The sequence below is a fragment of the Carcharhinus amblyrhynchos genome, unplaced genomic scaffold, assembly GCF_965287045.1.
Source record: "Carcharhinus amblyrhynchos unplaced genomic scaffold, sCarAmb.v2.hapA scaffold_393, whole genome shotgun sequence".
In the NCBI taxonomy this organism is placed as follows: domain Eukaryota; kingdom Metazoa; phylum Chordata; class Chondrichthyes; order Carcharhiniformes; family Carcharhinidae; genus Carcharhinus; species Carcharhinus amblyrhynchos.
The window spans coordinates 66771-90247 of record NW_027650133.1 but is presented as its reverse complement, the minus strand read 5'-3'; the positions used below and the strand labels follow the sequence as shown (position 1 = coordinate 90247).

Sequence of the window (23477 nt, the reverse complement as noted above, 5' to 3'; positions counted from 1 at the left end):
GTTGGGATTATTTTCCTTGGGTCAAAGGAAGCTGAGGGGTGACTTGATAAAGTTGTACGAAGTTTTGACGGGAAGAGATAGAGTGGACAGGATAAAATTGTTTCCCTTGATGGAGAATTCTAGAACCAGGGTACGTAGATTCAAGATAAGTGGCAGTAGGTGTAGAGGGGACGTGAGGAAGAACTTATAACACAGGGGGTGTCTGGAATCTGCTGCCCGAATTGGTGGTGGAGGCAGAGACCCTAAACTCTTTTAAACAGTGACTGGATCTGCACCTTAAGTGCTGTAAGCCACAGGGCTGTGGGCCGGGTGCAGGAAAGTGAGATTAGAAAAGGCACCTGGGCGCCCTTGGGCTGGCACGGACAAGAAAGGCTGAATGGCCTCCTTCGGAGCTGCAGCTTTTCTACGGTTTGCACTGTTGTAAAGCTGCCTGCACCCTATGTACCAAAGGTGACGATGAATATTCTGCTGTAGTCACTGCTGAAGCAGGTGGCGTATGAAGTTTAAATCTAACGGATGCAAAGTGTTGTGCGGCGGATGGAATAATGTGTGACTCGCTTGCCTCACGATCGGAATGGAATTAGAACAAGGTGACTCACAAAGGGGCCTGTGAGATACCAGTTTGGCATCTGTTCCGTCTCTGTGAAGCACAGTGGGGCCTTCATCACACGAAAGACATTGCCGAGATCCATCTCGTCCGTGGCAACTCGATGCCACAACTGAAGAAGTCAGGCTCTAAATCCAAAACGGTGGAGTGTCCATTTGCTTACATTATTCATTAAAATCAAAGGGCAGCACGGTGGCATAGCGGTTAGCAATGCTGCCTCACAGTGCCAGGTACCTGGGGTCGATTCCTGGCTTGGGTCACTGTCTGCAGAGCCTGCATGTTTTCCCTGTATCTGCCTGGGTTTCCTCCGGGTGCTCCGATTTCCTCCCACAGTCTGAAAGGCATGCCGTTTAGGTGCATTGGCCATGCGAAGTTCAAACAAGCACTGGAATGTGCGGAGCAGACTCGAGGGGCCAGGTGACCTACTCCTGCTTCTAGTTCTTATGTTTTAACTTCATAAGATCATAAGACAAAGAAACAGAGTTAGGCCACTCGGCCCATCAAGTCTGCTCCGCCATTGAATCATGGCTGATATTTTTCTCATCCCCATTCTCCTGCCTTTTCCCCATAACCCCGATCCCCTTATTAATTAAGAACTTATCTGTCTCCGTCTTAAAGACACTCAATGACCCTGGCCTCCACAGCCTTCTGCAGCAAAGAGTTCCACAGATTCACCACTGCCTGGCTGAAGAAATTACTTCTCATCTCTGTTTTAAAGGATTGCCCCTTTAGCCTGAGGTTGTGCCCTCTGGTTCTAGTTTTTCCTACGAGTGGAAACATCCTCTCCATGTCCACTGTAACCAGGCCTCGCAGCATCCTGTAAGTTTCGGTAAGGTCCTCCCTTATCCTTCTAAACTCCAATGAGTACAGACCCAGAGTCCTCAACCGTTCCTCATGTGACAAGCTCTTCATTCCAGGGATCATTCTTGTGAACCTCCTCTGGACCCTTTCCAAGGTCAGCACATCCTCCCTTAGATACGGGGCCCAAAATTACTCACAATACTCCAAATGGAATCTGACCACAGCCTTATACAGCCCCAGTGGTACATCCCTGCTCTTGTATTGCAGTTTATTGCAGTGTTAATGCAAGTCTACTTGTGACACTAATAAGTAAACTTAAAAAATCTTAAACAATTGGCCACACTTGGTGCACTGTGACTATCGTAAAAAGAAAGGGATGCCCCCACCTTCCGACGTGTAGGGAGCATTGGTTGCAACCTCGGAGGCAGGGTTACAAAAACTCAATCTCTACATCTCAAGAGTAAAGATGCCGAGGGGAAGGCATTGTTAACCATAGAAAAGTTACAGCGCTAGAGGAGGCCACTCAGCCATTCTTGTCCATGCCAGCCCCAGTTCACCCTGGTGCCCCTTCTAATCTCACTTCCCTTGTTAAGTATTTAACCAAAGTGTCTTGGGTGAGGTAAATCCTACTTTTAAATTAGGAATTTCAGATGACTGGAGGCCAGAGTAATAGTATACAAAGAACAGTACAGCACAGGAACGGGCCCTTTGGCCCTCCAAACCTGCCCCAATCATGATGCCTGCCTAAATGAAAAATGCATGCACTTAGAGTCATTATCCTTCCATTCCCATCCTATTCCTGTATTTGTCTAGTTGCCCCTTAAATGCTGCTATTGTACCTGCTCCCACCACCTCCCTGGGCAGCGCGTTCCAAGCATTCACCACCCTCTGTGTAAAAAAACTTGCCTCGCACATCTCCTCTAAACTTTTCCCCACACACCTTAAACCAATGTCCCCTAGTACTTGACTCTTCTACCCTAAGAAAGAACATCTGACTATCCACTCTGTCCATGCCACTCATAATCTTGTAAACCTCTGTCAGGTCGCCCCCTCAACCTCCGTCATTCCAGTGAGAACAAACCGAGTTTATCCAACCTCTTCTCCTAGGTAATATCCTCCAGACCAGGCAATATCCTGGTAAACCTCTTCCGTACCCTCTCCAAAGCATCCAGATCCTTCTGGTAGTGTGGCAACCAGAATTGTACACAATATTCTAAATGAGGCCTAAATAAGGTTCTGTACAGCTGCAGCATGACCTGCCAATTTTTATACTCAATGCCCCGATGGATGAAGGCATGCTGTATGCCTTCTTGACTACCTTCTCCACCTGCATTGCCAATTTCAATGATTGGTGGACATGTACGCCCAGATCCGTCTGCCTGCCCTTACTCCTAAGAGTTCTACCATTTACTGTATATACCCAATGTGCATTGGACTTTCCAAAATGAAGCAAAATCTGAATTTATTAAGTAGGATTTTGGAGACTACATTCCCTGTGGGATTGTGTCCACCTCTCCCCAGAGACTGCACTGCCTGGTTTGTGTAGAGATGGTAAAAGAGGGAGCCTTTCTGCATGCTCCGGTGGATGCAAGATAATCCTGGAGCGTTGTTTTATTCGGAACAGGAAGGTGGCCTGACCACCACTTCCCTCTAGACCGACATCAACAGAAAAATGAACACGATTATCATGTCAGTTGCTGTTGGTGTCGTCTTGCTGCCTTGCCCAGAATTCACACTATGATGTAATACACTCGAGCCCAGTGCTCCTTGAAGTACCCTTTCAACAGAAAATAAAGTTTATTTATTAGTGTCACAAGTAAGGTTGACATTAACACTGCAGTGAGGTTACTGTGAAAATCCCTTGTTGCCACACTCCTGTTGAGGTACGCTGAGGGAGAATTTAGCATGGCCAATGCACCTAACCAGCACGTCTTTGGGAGGAAACTGGAGCACCCGGAGAAAACCCACGCAGACATGGGGAGAATGTGCAAACTCCGCTCAGGCGGTGACCCAAGCCAGGAATCGAACCCAGGTCCCTGGCGCTGTGAGGCAATAACTGTTCCCTTGAAAGCTACAAATCTTAATATTTAAAGGCAAGCCCTTTCTAACGTGTGAGCTAAAATGACGGGGTTTCTTTGCTATCACACTCTTACTCTCATTTCCATTCTTGCACTGGGAGAACCAGTAAAGGTTTCCCAGCGATGGCTGGTTGGAGTTTGAACTGTGCAAACTTGAAGAATCTGTGATGTGTCCTGTAAACTGGTCTCAGTAGGGGTGCTCTCTCTTGGGGCAGAATTTTACTGGCCTGTTCACCCAGGGTTCATATAAACACGCCCACGGCTGACATGGAATGCCAGGCCCCAGAATCAGTGTGGGCATGATAGTAAAATTCCAGCAGGTGTCACAATTGACATCTGCATCTTTGGGAAAATGAATTAAAAGAAAGATCAGGTTTCCATTCCCAGGGGCCACCAGTGGGGTGCACAATGGTTAGCCCTGCTGCTGGGTTCAGTTCCCGGCTTGGGTCACTGTCTGTGTGGAGTCTGCACATTCTCCCCATGTCTGCATGGGTTTCCTCCGAGTGCTCCAGTTTCCTCCCACTGTCCAAAGACTTAGTCATAGAAACCCTACAGTACAGAAAGAGCCCATTCGGCCCATCGAGTCTGGACCGACCACGATCCCACCCAGGCCCTACCCCCATATCCCTACATATTTATCCATTAATCCCTCTAACCTACGCATTTCGGGACACTAAGGGGCAATTTTAGCATGGCCAATCAACCTAACCCGCACATCTTTGGACTGTGGAAGGAAACCAGAGCACTTGGAGGAAACCCATGCAGACATGAGGAGAATGTGCAAACTCCACACAGACAGTGACCCGAGCCGGGAATCGAACCCAGGTCCCTGGAGCTGTGAAGCAGCAGTGCTAACCACTGTGCTAGCGTGCCGGCCAGTTAGGGTGCATTGGCCGTGCTGAATTCTCCCTCAGTGTACCCGAACAGGCGCTGGAGTGTGGCGACTAGGGGATTTTCACAGTAACTTCATTGCAGTATTAATGTAAGCCTTACTTGTGACTAATAAATAAATAAACTTTAAACAGTAGCTTTTGATCCAAAGACTTCACTGCGTTCCTATCTCCCGCAGTTGAATACCTTGCCACCACTTTACTGGGCTCAGACACGTAGGCCGAGATCCCCCCATCTCTGTCTGCGGCTAGGATCTTCCGGATGCTGCTGGGGGTGAGAGGGGCTTTGGCTGAAAGGCCAAATTTTCCTTCTTGCTCAGAGCAGACACTGACCTGGGTGAGACCACGTGGCTGAGATGGCAGAGGTACCCATGGAAGCGTACCCCAGCAAGAGACAGCAGCATAAGGAGAGAAAAATAAAGAACGGCTTTCATTTATATTGTGCCTTGCACAACCGCACAGCATCTCGAAGTGCTTGCCAGCCAATGAAGTACTTCTCAAGCGTGGTCACTGCTGCAGGAAATGCAGCAGCTAATTTGGGCACAGGAAGATCTCATATACAGCCGTGAAATAATGAGTAAGTTCTCGGTGCTGTTGATTGAGGGATAAATAATACCAAGACGTCAGGGAAATCGCCTCGATTCTTCAAAATGGTGGCGTGGGCTCGTTTACGACCCCTTTGGGGCGGGGGAGGGGAATGGGGGGGCAGAAAGGTTTAATGTCTCATGGAAAAAGGGCGACACGGTAGCACAGTGGTCGGCACTGCTGCCTCATACTACGAGGGACCCAGGTTCAATTCTGGCCTTGGGTCACTTTCTGTGTGGCATCTGCATATTCTCCCCATGCCTGCGAGGGTTTCCTCCTACAGTCCAAAGATGTGCGGGTTAGGTAGATTGGCAATGCTTAATTGCCCCTCAGTGTCAACGATGTGCAGGTTAGGTGTATTGGCCATGCTTAATTGCCCCTTAGTGTCCAAAGATGTGTATGTTAGGTGGATTGGCCATGCTAAATTACCCCTCAGTGTCCAAAGATATACGAGTTAAGTTGATTGACCATGGTAAATTGCCTCTTAGTGTCCAAAGATGTGCAGGTTAGGTGGATTGACCATGGTAAATTGCCTCTTAGTGTCCAAAGATGTGCAGGTTAGGTGGATTGGCCATGGTAAATTGCCCCTTGTGTTGAGGGGGATAAGCAAGGTGAATATGTGGGGTTATGGGGATATGACCTGGGTGGGATTGTGGTCGGTGCAGACTCGATGGCCGAATGGCCTCCTTCTGCACTGTAGGGATTCTATGAAAAGCTATTACATCGAACAGTGAAGGACTTCCTCAGTTTTGCACTGGTAGAGTCAGCCTAAAATTTGTGCTGAAGTGTTGGAAGTGGAATTTAAATCCATGACCTTCTGTTGCAGATGTGAGAAAAATAAAGTTTATTTATTGGTCACAAGTAGGCTTATATTAAAACTGCAACGTAGTTACTGTGAAAATCCCCTAGTCACCACACTCCAGCGTGCTTTCGGGTACACTGAAGGAGAATTTAACATGGCCAATTCACCTCACTTGCAAAACTTTCGGGCTATGGGAGGAAACCGGAGCACCCGAAGGAAGCCCGTGCAGACACAGGTAGAAGGTGCAGACTCCACATAAACAGTGACTCAAGCTGGGAATCAAACCCAGGTTCCTGGCACTGTGAGGCAGCAGTGCTAACCACTATGCCACCATGCTTTTCGTAGAATCATAAAATCGCAACAGCGCAGAAGTTTCCACACGGCCCAAAGCCAGCATGAAACTAAAAGGAGGGAAAACGTTTGAACATAAAGATGACTACTGCCGAAAGATCTGTGCAGTAACATCTTTCTCTGAGCTGAAAGTGTGGCTGGGCTCAGTAATTTGGAAAATACACAACTGGGCAGTCAGTCTCCATGAAGAAAAGGCAGTTTGTGATACTTCAGGTCAAACACTCATCAGAACGGCCACTAACTTTAAAATGCTTTTTGCCCATGGCTGAAATTGCACAGAGTTCTGTTAATGTCACCTTGCGTATTTTCACCCTTATCGGGATCTGTTAGCAGTCTCTAACCTACACCATCCTTTCCCAAGGAGGAGCGGAGATTCATTCCCCCATCAGCGGCTCTCTCGCCACATCGGGACTCCAGGCGACACTGGGCTTGAGTCCTTCCCTCTTCTCATCTCCGGGGCGCCACGTTCAACTTCTGCAGGACAAGAAGGAAAACCTAGCTCAAGGTAATGGGGCTGGGTCAATCAGACCCTTCAAAACATGGCCAAATGAGACCACTTTCCCCGCACCAGCTAACCTCAGCGCATGATATTGGAGTGGTGTAGGTTAGATGGGCTTTAGATTGGTTTCACAGGTCGGCACAACATTGAGGGCCAAAGGGCCTGTACTGCACTGGAATATTCTGTGTTCTGTGCCTTGAACCTCAACAAAAAAAACGACACTGTTTGCTAAAAGTAAAACACTCTTCTTTTGCATTAAAAATAAACTGGGGTATCTTTTCATTCTTTCCAAATGCGTGGGAACTAAATTGGCTATGGCTCCAGGTAATAATTTAGCAAAGTGTGGGAATCCAACTCTTTGAGATTTGATGGTGGCACAGTGGTTAGCACTGCCGTCTCGCAGCACCAGGGATCCGGGTTCGATTCCAGCCTTGGGTCACTGTCTCTGTGGAGTTTGCACATTCTCCCCGCGTCTGCGTGGGTTTCCTCCGGGTGCTCCGGTTTCCTCCCACAGCCCGAAAAAAGACGTGCAGGTTAGGTGGATTGGCCGTGCTAAATTGCCCCTTAGTATCAGGGGGGCTAGCTAAGCTAAAGCATGGGATTATGGGGTTAGGACCTGGGTGGGACTGTGGTTGGTGCAGACTCAATGGGCCGAATGGTCTCTTTCTGCACTGTAGAACTAACTATGATATTTTTGGGAATCTGACCTGATAAGTGTGAGACGAAAAACTTTGACAGCATGTCTCTTTTTTTCACCGATAACCAACTGTGAAGCAACTAAATAAACCCTACGATCGTATCAGCTGCTCCAAATTGAAATGTAATTTTTCTACACTCCTATTTTTGGGTTAACTAAGGGCATCTTGACGTTTGGTTTTGGTCCAGCTAGCAGGGAGCGACTCACATGCGCCGGCCTCCACTCTAATAGTTCTAACCCTAACTTCAGTTGAAATGCAGAAGCATCACAACCTGCAGTTTCCATTATGTAAGTTACCAGTGGGTGCTCAGTGCATTGAGATTGTACGTGTTATTTTCACACTGCGTAGACCTGAGACCTGAAACTAACACTGGTTTGGTTAAAAATTGTGATAACTGCACGCTCTGTAGCCTGTTCCCTCTGTACTCTGAGTTTATCACCACCGCTATGATAGCACTCAATTGGCCTAGTCAGTAAACGCACAAGGCGAAAGGCGAAAGCCATGGGGTTGGGGGGGAACCAAGCAAGCCCCACGTCCAGTCCACAACCTACGCTAAATTGGTTGACGGATGATGGCTGGCAGTTTTGGGATTGCAACATGTGACAGCACTTGCTGCCTCACAGCAGCAGGGTTCGATTCCCAGCTTGGGTCATTGTCTGTGGGGTGTCTGCAGATTTTCCTCGTGTCTGCGTGGGTTTCCTCCGGGTGCTCCAGTTTCCTCCCACAATCCAAAGGTGTGCTGGTTAAGTAGGTTGGCCGTGCTGAATTCTTCCTCAGCGTACCCTCAATGGTTTCCTCCCATAGTCTGAAAGATATAGAACAGTACAGCACAGTACAGGCCCTTCAGCCCTCAATGTTGTGCCGAGCTTTGCCCGAAACCGAGATCAAGCTATCCCACTCCCTATCATTCTGGTAAGATGTGCTGGTTAGGTGCGTTGGCCATGCTAAATTTTCCCTTAGTGTACCCAAACAGGAGTGTGGCGACTAAGGGATTTTCACAGTAACTTCATTGCAGAGTTAATAGCCCACATGTGACTAATAAATAAACTTCACTTTTTAAGGACAGGGCTTACGCTTAGCCTTCATGTTGGAGCCTGCTGATCTTAGATTTCCCCCCATTTTATCATCTGTTTCCTGTTGATACTGTGCTAGGTCGGGAAAAGATATCTTCTAATTCCTCACTGGTGGAATGATAATGGATGCTCTCAACATATTATTTTCAAAATTACAAGTTTTTTATATGAACAAGGGACAGGAGGAGGCCTCGAGCTTGCTTCGCCATTTCATAAGATCATGGCTGATCTGGGAGTAACCTCAAATCTGCATCCCAATAGCTGATCACCCCCTTGCTTACCAAGAATCTATCCATCTCTGCCTTAAAGTACTCAATGGCTCTGCATCCACTGCTTTTGGAGAAGAGAGTTCCAAACACTTATAATCTTCTGAGAGAAAAAAATTCTCCTTGTCTCCATTTTAAATGGGCGACCCTTTATTTTTAAATAGTGACCCCCCCCCGCCCCCAGTTCTACATTCTCCCACAAGAGGACACACCCTCTCCACATCTTACCCGTCAAGATCTCTCAGGATCTTAAAGGTGCCAATCAAATTGCCTCTTACTCTTCTAAACTCCAGTGGACAGAAGCCTAGGCTGACTAACCTTTCCTCATTAGACAATCCGCCCGTTCCTCATGAGAGGTGGGCACCTTCTCAGAACAGCAAGGGCTAAACAATAAAAGTCAATCTTAGGGTTGGTGAGGTGCACAGCCTCCTAAACGGTTGCACTTTTCTGTGGCACTCAGGACGTGAGGTAATTGATTGCAAGTGGTTAGCACTGCTGCCTCACGGCGCCAGGGTCCCGGGTTCAATTCCAGCCTTGGGTCACTGTCTGTGTGGAGTTTGCATGTTCTTTCCATGTCTACGTAGGTTACGTCCAGGTGCTCTGGTTTCCTCCCACTCCAAAGATGTGCGGGTTAGGTGGGTTGGCCATGCTAAATTGCCCCTTAGTGTCCAAAGATGTGCCAGTTAGGTGGATTGGCCATGCTAATTCGTGGGTGGCATGGTGACACTGCTGACTCACAGCATCAGGATCCCAGGTTCAGACCCCGGTTTGGGTCACTGTCTGTGTGGAATCTGCACGTTCTCCCCGTTTCTGCATGGGTTTCCTCCAGGTGCTCCAGTTTCCTCCCACAGTCTGAAAGATGTGCGGATTAGGTGAATTGGCCATGCTGAATTGTCCCGTCATGTCAGAGGGACTAGCTAGGGTAAATGCATTGGGTTACGGGGATAGAGCTTGGGTGGGATTGTGGTTGGTGCAGACTCGATGGGCCGAATGGCCTCCTTCTGCACTGTAGGGATTCTATGGTTCTGTAAGTTGCCACTCAGTGAAAAGAGATGTTCAGGTTAGGTGGATTGGCCATGCTAAATTGCCCCTTAGTGTCCTAAGATGTTAGGTTAGGTGGATTGGCCGTGCTAAATTGATATCAGAAGGATTAGTGGGTGAGCTTACTGGGATAAGGCCTGGGTGGGATTGCTGTTGATGCTGACCTGATGGGCTGAATGGCCTCCTCCTGCACTGTAGGGATTCTGTTCCTCTGTGCTTTTGACCCAGCTTCGTGAAGGGGGAGGGGTGGGAAGTGTATATTTTGGACTGCTACTGGTGCTCTCAGCTCTTTAATTTGTTGTCTACTCCAGCTATGCTGGAAGCCATCCGGCCGGGTATCAGCTCATCAGGCGCTTGAGGCCAGCAGTTCCTCGTTCCTCACTCGTGGGCTGATGTCTTAGTCAGTGTCAGCTGTAGCTCAGCTGGTAGCACTCTGAGTCAGTAAATCTGCAGCTTGGGGTCCTGGTGACTCGCTAGGCTGAATGCGTATGCCGAGTGTCACCTCAACCGGTGACATCTCTTTTTTTTGTCCACCAACTCACCGAATTAGACCAAAAATCAAACCTGTGATTTCCTGTCACAACCTTGTAACTTTCCTCCTTGCAGCCTTGTTTGGAGCTGTGTGCCTTAGCCCCGACCTTCCAGCAACCAGACCCGGAGACTTGAAGCTGTCTAACACAGGTCAAAGCCAACACTACCCTAGCGGCTACTGGAACCTGACTTTAAAGGTACTGTGTCCGTGGGTCCGGCGTAAAGCTTTTAGAGTGCAGACGCTTTAAACAATATCTCACATTGTCCCCTCTCAACTCCAGCCCTTCCCCTCCCTATTCTGAAGACAGGTTGAGCCACATTAGCACTCTCAGCTCTTAGTCAGATGGTTATGAGTTCAATAGGGACTCTAGGCACTTATTTCAGGCTGACACTCACAGTATAAAAGTTTATTTATTATTTGTTTAGTCGTCATATGTAAGGCTTACATTAACACTGCAAGGAAGTTACTGTGAAATTCTCCTTGTTGCCACACCCTGGCTGTTCGGGTACATTGAGGGAGAATTTAGCACGGTCAATGCACCTAACCAACATGTCTTTTGGACTGTGGGAGGAAACCGCAGCACTCGGAGGAAACCCGCCCAGACACGGGCAGAACATGCAGATTCCGCACAGACAGTGACCCAAACCTGGAATTGAACCCAGATCCTTGGCACTGTGAGACAGCAGTGCTAACCACTGTGCTGTTGTGCTGCCCTAGTACTGAAGGAATAAAACCAGGAACAGGCCCTTTGGCCCACCAAGGCCTGCGCCAATTCCTAATCCTCATTTAGACCTACCATGTATTGCTCATACCCGGTTTCTATTCCTCTGTTTGCCCCCTGTTCATGTGCCTATCAGGATACGCCTTGAATCGTGCTAAGGTGCCTGCTTCCACCGCCTCCACTGGCAGTGCGTTCCAGGCACCCACCACCCTCTTTCCTCGTACGTCTCCACTAAACTTTCCTCCTCTCACCTTCAACCTGTGCCCTCTTGTAGTTGACCTTTCCAACCTCCTGCACTATCCTGGATGCCAGCTTTAGCATGAGACTTTAAGCCCAGGTGGGCATAAAAGGATCCCCCACCCCCAGCACTGTTTTGAAGATGGGCAGGGGAGTTCTACTGGGTGTCCTGCTCAATATCTATCCCTCAATCACCATCACTCAACACAGATTTACCTACTCATCGCGTTACTGGTACTGAGATATCGCTGTGTGCAAATTGGTTATTATGTTTAATTTTATTGTGCTGTAGTTTTTCTATTATCTATGTTCCCTGGATGGTGATTGGGGAGAGGGGGGGAAGTTGTGGGGCGGGGCGGGGGGCGGCGGGTCAGGGTGGTCAGATAACCTGGTTAGTTTGAATTACCCCCAGTCCACTGGTCCTGAGATTAATTGTGCTTCCCCAGTCATCACCCTGGCTGAAATCAACTCACTTGCACAGATTGGAGGCCAGGCCAGCAACTATCCTTGTTTATCTGGCTTTTCCCTGCCAACGAGTCATTAAGGAGTTGAAGATTTTAGCTTTGGGTAAGAATCAAATAAAAGTGAACTTGCTGTGTCCCCTACCCACTCACTTCCTGCACCTAATCATGCGATGCGTTAAGACGGACCGTTATCTGTTACCAGAGTTGGGCAATCCCGGAACAGACTGCTAGTCTAGAGTTTGTTGTGTGTGTGCCACTAATTTAGCCATGCAGGCCAGAGGGACTCGGGGTTGACCTCCAGTCTGCACAGTCGCCCAAAGAGAATATCTAACATAATCTCTGCCTCTGGAGTCAAAGGGAAGACAAATCCAGCAAAGTCATAGATTTACAGCATGGAAACAGGCCCTTCGGCCCAACTTGTCCATGCCACCCCTTTTTTGTAACCACTAAGCCGGTCCCAATTACCCACATTTGGCCCATATCCCTCTATACCCATAAAGTAAAAAGCAAAATTAAGTTTATTTATTAGTAAGGCTTACATTAACGCTGCAATGAAGTTACTGTGAGTTGCCACGTTCCAGCACCTGTTCGGGTCAATCCACCTAACCCGCACATCTTTCAGACTGTGGGAGGAAACCAGAGCACCTGCAGGAAACCCACACAGACATGGGGAGAACATGCAAACTCCACACAGACAGTGACCCAAGCCAGGAATCGAACCCGGGTCCCTGGCGCAATAAGGCAGCAGTGCTAACCACTGTGCCACCGTGCTGTCTACGTGTGAGAGAGGGTAACCTTTTCTGGCACCTACCCTGTCCTAATCAGGAGAGAGTGATATGTCAAAGTGTCACAAAAACGGGCCTGGCAAAAGGCTCTTGGATAAAGACAGAATGTGACTTGGCTACGATGCTAGCCATGGTCAAATAGCCTACTGTCAATCGCCATGGGGAATGGACACGGGGAAGGTAGACCGTCTGGGGAGCAGTTACGTAGCTGGAACCAAATGTCTGCATGGAAACTGGGTAGTGGAGGGAGACTAAAAGTTGAGTTCTACACCTGCAAGGTGGGGGCTGCATTGAGGAGCTGGCCCTGTAGTTGATAGATGTCTCCTTGCTTTGCTTTACCCAGGATGATCCAGATCAAATGGTGCCTGCAACGCCACCGATGACCTCCGACTCGTTCCAGTCCACCTTCATTTTTGACCACTGCTACCTGCCATGCAGTGAGACAAGTCGGACAGATTCCAGTCAAGCCAGCAGTACATCTTCAGGGGACAATTCCTGCCAGATTTGCCCCAGCTTTGACAAGTGGGACAGACATCTTCTGGAGGTGACTTACTGCATCATAATCATCCCTCCTTCACACCCACAGTTTTGTGCTATCTATTTTTATACTCGTCAAAAGAACTTCAGCACTAACAATGTCTCCCAGGTCAGCTTAGGTGGAGCGTAAGTCTTCCTCGACACTGCCCCAACAGTCTACCTGAGCCAACGGCAGACGTAACGGTATAATTCTCACCTCTTGGGAGGGATTTTACCGCCTCACCCGCCACGGGAATCACAGCGGGTGAGGGATGGACAATGGCCACATTTACCCCACTAATCCCCCTTAACTTACCCATCTTGGGACACTAAGGGACAACTTAGCATGGCCAATCCCCCTTAACTTACACATCTTTGGACACTAACTGGCAATTTACCATGGCCCATCTCCCTAAACTACACATCTTGAGACGTTAAGAGACAATTTAGCATGGCCAATCCCCCAACTACACATCTTAGGACTCTAAGGGACAATTTAGCATGGTCAATCCACCTAACCTTCACATTTTGGGACACTGAGGGGCAGGTTACCATGGCTAATCCCCCTAACCTACACATGTTTGGACACTAAGGGACAATTTGCCATGACCAATCCCCCTAACCTACACATCTTTGGACACTAAGGGACAATTTGCCATGGCCAATCCCCCTAACCTACACAACTTTGGACACTAAGGGACAATTTAGCATGACCACTCACAGAATCACAGAAGACTACATGACATGCATAGGCAGCTAGGATCAAGGGAATCCCTTGAAGAGTATAGGGAGTGTAGGAGTAGAGTTCAGTGAGAAATCAGGAGAGCAAAAAGGGGCCACAAGATTGTTTTGGCAGATAAGGCAAAGGAGAATCCAAAGAGCTTCTACAAATACATAAAGGGCAAAAGAGTAACAAGGGAGAGAGTAGCACTTCTTAAGGATCAACGAGGTCATCTAAGTGAGAATTCGCAAGAGATGGGTGAGTCATAAATGAATATTTCTCATCTGTATTTACTGTTGAGAAAAGCATGGATGTTACGGAACTTGGGGAAATAAATAGTCATGTCTTGAGGAGTGTACATATAACAGAGAAGGAGGTGTTGGAAGTCCTAAAATGCATCAAGGTAGATAAATCCCCGGGAGCTAATGAAGTGTATCCCAGGACATTGTGGGAGGCTAGGGAGGAAATTGCGGGTCCTCTAGCCGAGATATTTGAATCATCGACTGTCACGGGTGAGGTGCCTGAAGATTGGAGAGTGGCAAATGTTGTGCCTTTGTTTAAAAAGGGCTGCAGGGAAAAGCCTGGGAACTACAGGCCAGTGAGCCTCGCAGCTGTGGTGGGTAAATTGGTGGAAGGTATTTTGAGAGACAGGATCTACAGGCATTTAGAGACGCAAGTACCGATTAGGAACAAGCAGCATGGCTTTGTCAGTGGAAAATCGCGTCTCACAAATTTGATTGAGTTTTTTGAAGGGGTAACTTTTTTGAAGGGAAAAACTGCAGCAGGCGACGGTGCAGAGGGACCTCGGGGTCCTTGTGCATGAGTCGCAAAAACCCAGCTTGCAGGTGCAGCAGGTGGTCAGGAAGGCGAATGGGATGCTGGCCTTCATAGCGAGGGGGATTGAATATAAAAGTAGGGAGGTCTTGCTGCAGCTGTATAGGGCATTGGTGAGGCCGCAGCTGGAGTACTGTGTGCAGTTTTGGGCGCCGCACCTGCGCAAGGATATTTTGGCCCTGGAGGGAGTGCAGAGGAGGTTTACTAGGCTGATACTGGAGTTGAGGGGATTGAGCTATGAGGAGAGGCTGAATAAACTAGGCTTGTACTCGTTAGAGTTTAGAAGAATGAGGGGAGATCTCATTGAGACGTATAAGATGATGAATGGGATGGATAGGATAGAGGTGGAGAGACTCTTCCCGCTCAAAAAAGACAGTAGGACTAGGGGGCACAGCCTCAAGATAAAGGGGAGGCGGTTTAGAACGGAGTTGAGGAGGAACTTCTTCACTCAAAGGGTGGTGAATCTCTGGAATTCTCTGCCCGTTGAAGTGGTGGAGGCTGCCTCGCTACATATTTTTAAGAAACGGGTTGATGGGTTCTTGATAAGAGAGGGGATTAAGGGTTATGGGGAGAGGGCAGGAAAGTGGAACTGAGCCACAACAGATCAGCCATGATCTTATTGAATGGCGGGGCAGGCTCGAAGGGCTAGATGGCCTACTCCTGCTCCTATTTCTTATGTTCTTATGTTCTTATGTTCTAACCAAGAAAGTAGATGAGGGCAGTGCAGCTGATATTGTATACATGGACTTTAGCAAGGCCTTTGACAAGGTACCGCATGGTAGGTTGCTACATAAGGTTAAATCTCACAGGATCCAGGGTGAGGTAGCTAAATGGATACAAAATTGGCTGGATGGTTGTAGAGAATTGTTTTTCAAACTAGAGGCCTGTGACCAGCAGTGTGCCTCAGGGATCAGCGCTGGGTCCACTGTTATTTGTCATTTATATTAATGATTTGGATGAGAATATAGGAGACATGATTTGTAAGTTTGCAGATGATACCAAGATCGGTGGCATAGTGGACAGTAAAGAAAGTTATCTCCAATCAGGATCTTGATCAGTTGCGCCAGTGGACTGATGAATGGCCTGTTCCCATGATGTAAATCTCTATGATTTTATGACTACAGTGTAGAAGAGGCCTTACAGCCCATCGAGTCTACACCAACGCATGAAATGCCCTGACCTGCCCACCTAATCCCACTTACCAGCACTTGGCCCATAGCCTTGAATGTTACAGTGTGCCAAGTGCTCATCCAGATACTTTTAAAGGATGTGAGGCATCCCACCTCCACCACCCTCCCAGGCAGCGCAAACCAGACCCTCATCACCCTCCGAGTAAAAAGATTTTTCCTCAAATCTTCCCTAAACCTCCCACCCCTCACTTTTAACTTTTGACCCCTCGTAACTGACCCTTCAACTAAAGGGCAACAGCTGCTTCCTATCCATGTCCCTCATAATCTTGTACACCTCAATCAGGTCGCTCCTCAGTCTTCTCTGACCCAGTGTAAACAACCCAAGCCTATCCAACCTCTCTTCATAACTTAAATGCTCCATCCCAGGCAGCATCCTGGTGAATCTCCTCTGCACCCCTTCCAGTGCAATCGCTCCAGCTGTGACCTCACCAACGTTCTGTACAACTCCATCATAACTTCTCTGCTTTTGTACTCTATACCCCGAGTGATAAAGGCGACTGTGCTGCATGCCTTTTTCACCACCCTATTAACCTGCCTTTTCCGCCTTCTATGGACAAACATGCCAAGGTCCCTTTGTTCTTCGGAACTTCCCAGTGTCAGAGCTTTCATAGTCTCCTTCCTTGTCAAATTACCCCTTCCAAGTGCATCACCTCACACTTTTCACGATTGAATTCCATCTGCCCATTTGACCATCTCATCTATATCTTCCTGTAACCCAAGACATTCAACTTCACTCTTAATCACCGGCAAGCTTACTGATCCTATCCCCCACATAGTCATCTATGTCATTTATAAAAATGACGAACAATAGGGGGCCCAGCACGGATCCCTGTGGTATATCACTGGATACTGGCTTCCAGTCACTAAAGCAGCTTTCTGTCATCACTCTCTGTCTCCAACCGCTAAGCCAATTATGAATCCACCTTGTCAGATCACCCGGTATCCCATGTGCATTAACCTTCTTAATAAGTCTCCCATGTGGGACTTTGTCAAAGGTTTTACTGAAATCCATATAAACTGCATCAACCGCACTACCCTCATCCAAACACTTGGTTACATGCTCAAAAAATTTAATCAACTTTGTTAGGCATGACCTCTCTCTGACAAAACCATGCTGACCATCCCTGATCAAACCTTGCCTCTCCAAACGGAGATAGATTCTGTCCTTCAGAATCTTCTCCAGTAGTTTCCGAACCACAGACGTGAGACTCACTGGTCTGTAGTTCCCTGTAGAACCCCAGAATCTACACATCTTTGGACACTAAGGGACAATTTAGCATGGCCAATCCACCTAACCTGCGCATCTTGGGACACTAAGGGGCAATTTAGCATGGCCAGTCCACCTAACCTACATATTCTTGGACACTAAGGGACAATTCAGCATGGCCAATCCCCCTAACCTACACATCTTGGGACACCAAGGGACAATTTAGCATGGCCAATCCACCTAACCTACACATTTTTGGACACTAAGGGACAATTTAGCATGGCCAATCCACCTAACCTGCACATCTTGGGACTTGGGGGTGGGGGGGCTGGTGGGGTCAGGGAGACTGGAGGAAACCCTGCAGACATGGGGAGAACGTGCAGACTCCGCAAAGACAGTCACCCGAGGCCAGAATCGAACCCGGCTCCCTGGCACTGCGAAGCAACAGTGCTAACCACTGTGCCACCGTGCCGTGAAGTCCTTCATCCCTGGAAGATTCTAGTCAATCTCTCCTCAAGGCCCATCCTAGAGTGCGGTGCCTAGAATGAGACACACTACGCCACAGGCTTAACCTGTGATTCATAAAGGTTGATCATTCCACCCTTTTGCTATATAACGGCTTAGCATAATGCACTTTATGAAGGAGTGTTACGCGTTGGAGTGTAGCTGGTTACCCGACTCACTGATTGTTACCTCCAGGACAGTGATAAAAGCGAACACTGGCTATCCTCAAGCGATGAGATGGACGACAATGATATTACCTGGACTCCATACTGCAGGGGAAAGTTTTTGCAGCAAGCTACCTGGAGTAAGCAGCAGCGCAGTAAGATTATCAGCCAGGCCAGCCACGGCAAGACGCGCAGGAAGAGATGCTGCGCGCTCCAACTCAAGAAAAAATGTGTCAACGGCTTCATCCTCTTCTGTCGTATTAACAGAAGGCTGTACATCAGGTATGATGGCTCATTACAGAGTCCAGTGGAGAGGGGGAAGAGTGTGTGATAGCATCTGTCAGAGAGAGAGAGTGTGTGATACAGTCCGTCAGAGAGAGAGAGGGGAGAGTGTGCGATACAGTCCGTCAGAGAGAGAGAGGGAGAGTGTGCGATACAGTCCGTCAAAGAGCGAGGGGAGAGTGTGTGATAGTCTGTCAGAGAGAGGGGGGAGAGTGTGTGATACAGTCCGTCAGAGAGAGAGAGGGAGAGTGTGAGATACAGTCTATCAGAGAGAGACATGAGAGTGTGTGTTACAGTCTGTCAGAGAGACAGGAGAGTGTGTGTTACAGTCTGTCAGAGAGAGAGGGGAGAGTGTGTGACACAGTCTGTCAGAGAGACAGGAGAGTGTGTGTTACAGCCCGTCAGAGAGAGAGGGGAGAGTGTGTGATATAGTCTGTCAGAGAGAGAGGGGAGAGTGTGTGATATAGTCTGTCAGAGAGAGAGGGGAGAGTGTGTGATACAGTCCATCAGAGAGACAGGAGAGTGTGTGATACAGTCTGTCAGAGAGACAGGAGAGTGTGTGTTACAGTCTGTCAGAGAGAGAGGGGAGAGTGTGTGTTACAGTCTGTCAAAGAGAGAGGGGAGAGTGTGTGTTACAGTCTGTCAAAGAGAGGGGGGAGAGTGTGTGATACAGTCTGTCAGAGAGAGAGGGGAGAGTGTGTGACACAGTCCGTCAGAGAGAGAGGGGAGAGTGTGTGATACAGTCTATCAGAGAGAGACATGAGAGTGTGTGTTACAGTCTGTCAGAGAGACAGGAGAGTGTGTGTTACAGTCTGTCAAAGAGAGAGGGGAGAGTGTGTGTTACAGTCTGTCAGAGAGAGGGGAGAGTGTGTGATACAGTCTGTCAGAGAGAGACAGTGTGTGATACAGTCTGTCAGAGAGAGACAGGAGAGTGTGTGATGCAGTCTGTCAGAGAGAGACAGGAGAGTGTGTGATACAGTCTGTCAGAGTGAGAGCGTGTGATACTGTCCGTCAGAGAGAGAGGGGAGAGTGTGCGATGCAGTCCGTCAGAGAGAGGGGAGAGTGTGTGATACTGTCCGTCACATTGGATTTCTATGAGGATGTGACTAGTGCGGTAGACAGAGGGGAACCAGTGGATGTGGTGTTTTTAGATTTCCAAAAGGCAATTGATAAGGTGCCTCATAAAAGGTTGCTACAGAAGGTTAGGGTGCACGGAGTTGCGGGTAAGGTGTTAGCATGGATAAGGATTGGCTGTCTAATAGGAAACAGAGTTGGTATCAATGGGTGCTATTCTGGTTGGCGGTTGGTGACTAGTGGAGTGCCGCAGGGATCGGTGCTGGGGCCTCAGCTATTTACCATTTATATAGATGATCTAGAGGAGGGGGCTGAGTGTAGGGTAACGAAATTTGCTGATGACACGAAGATGAGTGGTAAAGCAAATTGCGTGGAGGGTGTGGAAAGTCTGCAGAGGGATCTGGATAGGCTGAGCGAGTGGGCGAGGACCTGGCAGATGGAGTATAATGTTAGCAAGTGTGAGGTTATCCACTTTGGCGGAAATAATAATAGGAGGGATTATTATTTAAAAGGCGAAAAGTTGCAGCATGCTATGGTGCAGAGGGACCTGGGGGTCCTTGTGCACGAGTCGCAAAAACCCAGTCTGCAGGTGCAGCAGGTGATCAAAAAGGCGAATGGAATGTGGGCCTTTATAGCGAGGGGGATAGAATATAAAAGCAGGGAGATCTTGCTGCAACTGTACAGGGCACTGGTGAGGCCGCAGCTAGAGTACTGTGTGCAGTTTTGGTCGCCGTACTTGCGGAAGGATATATTGGCCTTGGAGGGAGTGCAGAGGAGGTTCACTAGGCTGATACTGGAGATGAGGGGGTTGGACTAAAAAGAGAGACTAAATAGACTGGGTCTGTACTCGTTGGAGTTTAGAAGGATGAGGGGGATCTTATTGAGGCGTATAAGATAATGAAGGGGATGGATAGGGTAGATAGAGGTAGAGAGATTCTTCCCGCTTAGGAAGGACAGCAGGACTAGAGGACACAGCCTCAAGATAAGTGGGGGGCAGTTTAGATCAGAGCTGAGGAGGAACTTCTTCACTCAGAGGGTGGTGAATCTCTGGAATTTTCTGCCCATTGAAGTAGTGGAGGCTACCTCGCTGAATATATTTAAGTCACGGGTAGATAGGTTTCTGATAGACAGGGGAATTAAGGGTTAAGGGGAGAAAGCGGGAAAGTGGAACTGATCCACTTCAGATCAGCCATGATCTTATTGAATGGCGGGGCAGGCTCAAAGGGCTAGATGGCCTACTCCTGCTCCTATTTCTTATGTTCTTATGTCAGAGAGAGGAGAGTGTGTGATACTGTCGGTCAGAGAAAGGGAGTGTGTGTGATACAGTCCAGCTGAGAGGGAGGGAGAGTGTGTGATACAGTCGGTCAGAGAAAGGGAGTGTGTGTGATACAGTCCATCAGAGAGGGAGGGAGAGTGTGTGATACACTCCCTTTCTCTGACCGACAGTATCACACACTCTCCCTCCCTCTCTGATGGACTGTATCACACACACTCCCTTTCTCTGACCGACAGTGTGTGATACAGTCCATCAGAGAGGGAGGGAGAGTGTGTGATACTGTCGGTCAGAGAAAGGGAGAGTGTGTGATACTGTCGGTCAGAGAAAGGGAGAGTGTGTGATACAGTCTGTCTGATGGAATGATGGAGTCTCAGTTCATGTTCTTCCTGCAGCTTTGCAGTGCTATCACCATCCCCCCCATCCAGTGTGACGTTCACACATCCCAATCCTGTACTTGGCAAATATGCTTCATTAACCCCTTTGCTTTCCTGCTGCCCCTTCCTCCTCCCCCCCACCCCTTCCAATCCCAGGATCTGTCTCTTGACCAAGCCTTTGGTTTCCTCTGTTGTCCCTCACTATTCAGCTGCCATCTCTGAGAAACACTTTGAGAAATGTTATTACTTTTGATGGTGCTGTAAAAACGTATGAAATGGAAGCAGGAGGAGGCCATTCAGCCCATTGACCCTGTTCGTGGATAATCATGGAATCCAATATCCTGATCCCCTTCCTCTTACCCCCATATCCCTTGATCCTTTTAGTCCCAAGAGCTATATCTAATTTTTTCTTGAAATCACACAACGTTTGACCTCAACTACTTTCTGTGGAAGTGAATTCCCCACATTCACCACCCTCTGTTCACCTCAGTCCTAAAAGGTTTACCCCTTACCCTCAAACTCGCCGGGGGAGGTAGTGGAAGCAGGTACAATAGTAAGTTTTGGGGGCTTCTGGATAAATACATGAATAGAATGGGAATGGAGAGATATGGTCCCCGAAAGGGAGGGAGGTTTTAGTTCAGTCGGGCAGCACAGTCGGTGCAGGCTCGGAGGGCCGAAGGGCTTGTTCCTGTGCTGTAATTTTCTTTGTTCTTTTCTGACCTCTAGTTCTGGACTCCCCCACCTTCAGGAACATTCTGAAACTACCCTGTCTAATCCTGTTAGAGTTTTGTAAGTTTCTATGGGATTGCACTAAGTAAGGTGCAGAGGAGATTCACCAGGATGCTGCCAGGGATGGAACATTTAAGTTATGAAAAGAGTTTGGATAGACTTGGGTCATTTTCTTTGGAGCAGAGGAGACTGAGGGGCGACCTGATCGAGGTGTTCAAGATTTAGGAACACTTCAGGAACTTTCAAGCGGTTATTGGATAGGCACATGGAGCACACCAGAATGATAGTGAGTGGGATAGCTTGATCTTGGAGTGGGACATGGGTTGGGACATAGCTCAGCACAACATCGAGGGCCAAAGGGCCTGTACTGTGCTGAAAAAGAAAGATTATGTGGGGCATGGATAGAGTGGATAGGAGCCGCTGTTCCCCTTAGTTGAAAGGACAGTCACGAGGGTACATAGGTTCAAGGTGAGGGGCAGGAGGTTTGGGGGGGATGTGAAGAAAAACCTTTTTACCCAGAGGATGGTGAGGGTCTGGAATGTGCTGCCTGGGGGGGTGGTGGATGCCTCACACCTTTTGTAAAGTAGTTCAAAGCAAATTACCGCAGATGTTGGAATCAGAAACCAAAAGAGAAAGTGCTGGAAAATCTCAGCAGGTCTGGCAGCATCTGTAAGGAGAGAAAAGAGCTGACGTTTCAAGTCCAGATGACCCTTTTTGACAAAGCCCTTTAAAAGTCCTTTAAAAAGTACCTGTATGAGCACTTGGCACGTCGCAACATCCAGGGTTATGGGCCAGGAGCTAGCAGGTGGGATTAGGTGGGAGACGAGGTGTTTCAAATGTGTTGGTGCAGACTCAATGGGCTGAAGGGCCTCCTCTACACTATATGATTCTACGAGATCTCAAAGTTCAAGTCATTGCAGATTCTAGAGAAAGGCAGAGTATGCGGCCCGTGTTCCTGATCCCTTGAAAGAAAGGAATTAGTATAAATATAGTGAATTTAGACCTTTTTTTTAATCTGTAATGAAATGTGGATGTCACTGGCTGGAACAGCATTTGTTGTCATGGAATCCCTGCAGTGCCGAAGGAGGCCATTCAGCCCATTGAGCCTGCACCGACAATGATCCCACCCAGGCCCTCTCCTCGCAACCCAGTATATTTATTTATGGGTGGCACGCAGCACAATGGTTCGCACTGCTGCCTCTCAGCATCAGGGACCCAGGTTCGATTCCCGGCTTGGGAATGCATGCATGACTGCATGTTCCCCCTGTGTCTGCATGGGTTTCCTCCAGGTGCTCCAGTTTCCTCCGAAAGACATGCTGGTTAGGTACATCGGCCGCGCTAAATTCTCCCTCAGTGTACCCAAACAGGCACCGGAGTGTGAGCGACTAGGGGATTTTCACAGTAACTTCATTGCCGTGTTAATGTAAGCCTACTTGTGACATTAATAAATAAACTTAAAAAAAAACTTAAATTTACCCTGCTAATCCTGTGACACTACTGGATAATTTAGTGTGGCCAATCCACCTAGCCCTACCCTAATTGCCCTTGACCTGAGTGTCTCGCATGACCGTTTCAGAGACATTAATAGTCAATCCCCATGCCACGGGATTGGAGTCACATGTAGACCAAGCCTTCCTCCAATGCCACCATCTCCCCCAGAGTGGAAGAGATTTTGAATAAAATAGCAGATCGCGTGGATGTCAAATGTGTGTGTACTGATGTGCAAAATACTCCACTGTGCACATTTAACACAGAGTGATTGATGGAAACCCCTTGTGTCTCCACAGTGACCACCCTGGAACTGCTTCTACAGTTGCTACCAAAGCTTTGGCTCACGTGTGGCGCAACATGTCAAAAAATGAACGGCGACCATACTGGTAAGATGGTACATTGTGAAGATCTACATCAGCAGAAAGGGAAAGCTTGCCAAATTCTAACCACAAATCCAGTATATTCCTTTCAGGGGAGTCATGCTGTCCACTGATTCGGACAAATGCAAGAATACCAAATTTCAAAGAGTTTATACCACACTAGAAGTGGCTGCTGATTGGTTGGCAATCCAACTCTGATTGGCCAAAGCATGACCAGAGCAATTGATTGCCTGAAAGGGTGAATGAAGGAGGCGGGAACTCTCAATGCATTTTTTAAAAAAACTTCTTTGAAAGAAAAATGTTAT

General features: G+C 48.1%; 1 protein-coding gene across 1 annotated transcript in view; it reads left to right on the top strand.

The window, feature by feature from the left end:
• The window catches only part of meiosin (meiosis initiator), a 63969-nt gene that overhangs the window by 37762 nt on the left and 2730 nt on the right, over positions 1-23477 (top strand). Inside the window, exons 10-14 of the mRNA XM_080183729.1 lie at positions 6476-6619; positions 10298-10419; positions 12774-12974; positions 17598-17848; positions 23089-23178. Coding sequence (XP_080039855.1) covers positions 6476-6619; positions 10298-10419; positions 12774-12974; positions 17598-17848; positions 23089-23178 — 808 coding nt within the window. The remainder of the gene's footprint in view (positions 1-6475; positions 6620-10297; positions 10420-12773; positions 12975-17597; positions 17849-23088; positions 23179-23477) is intronic.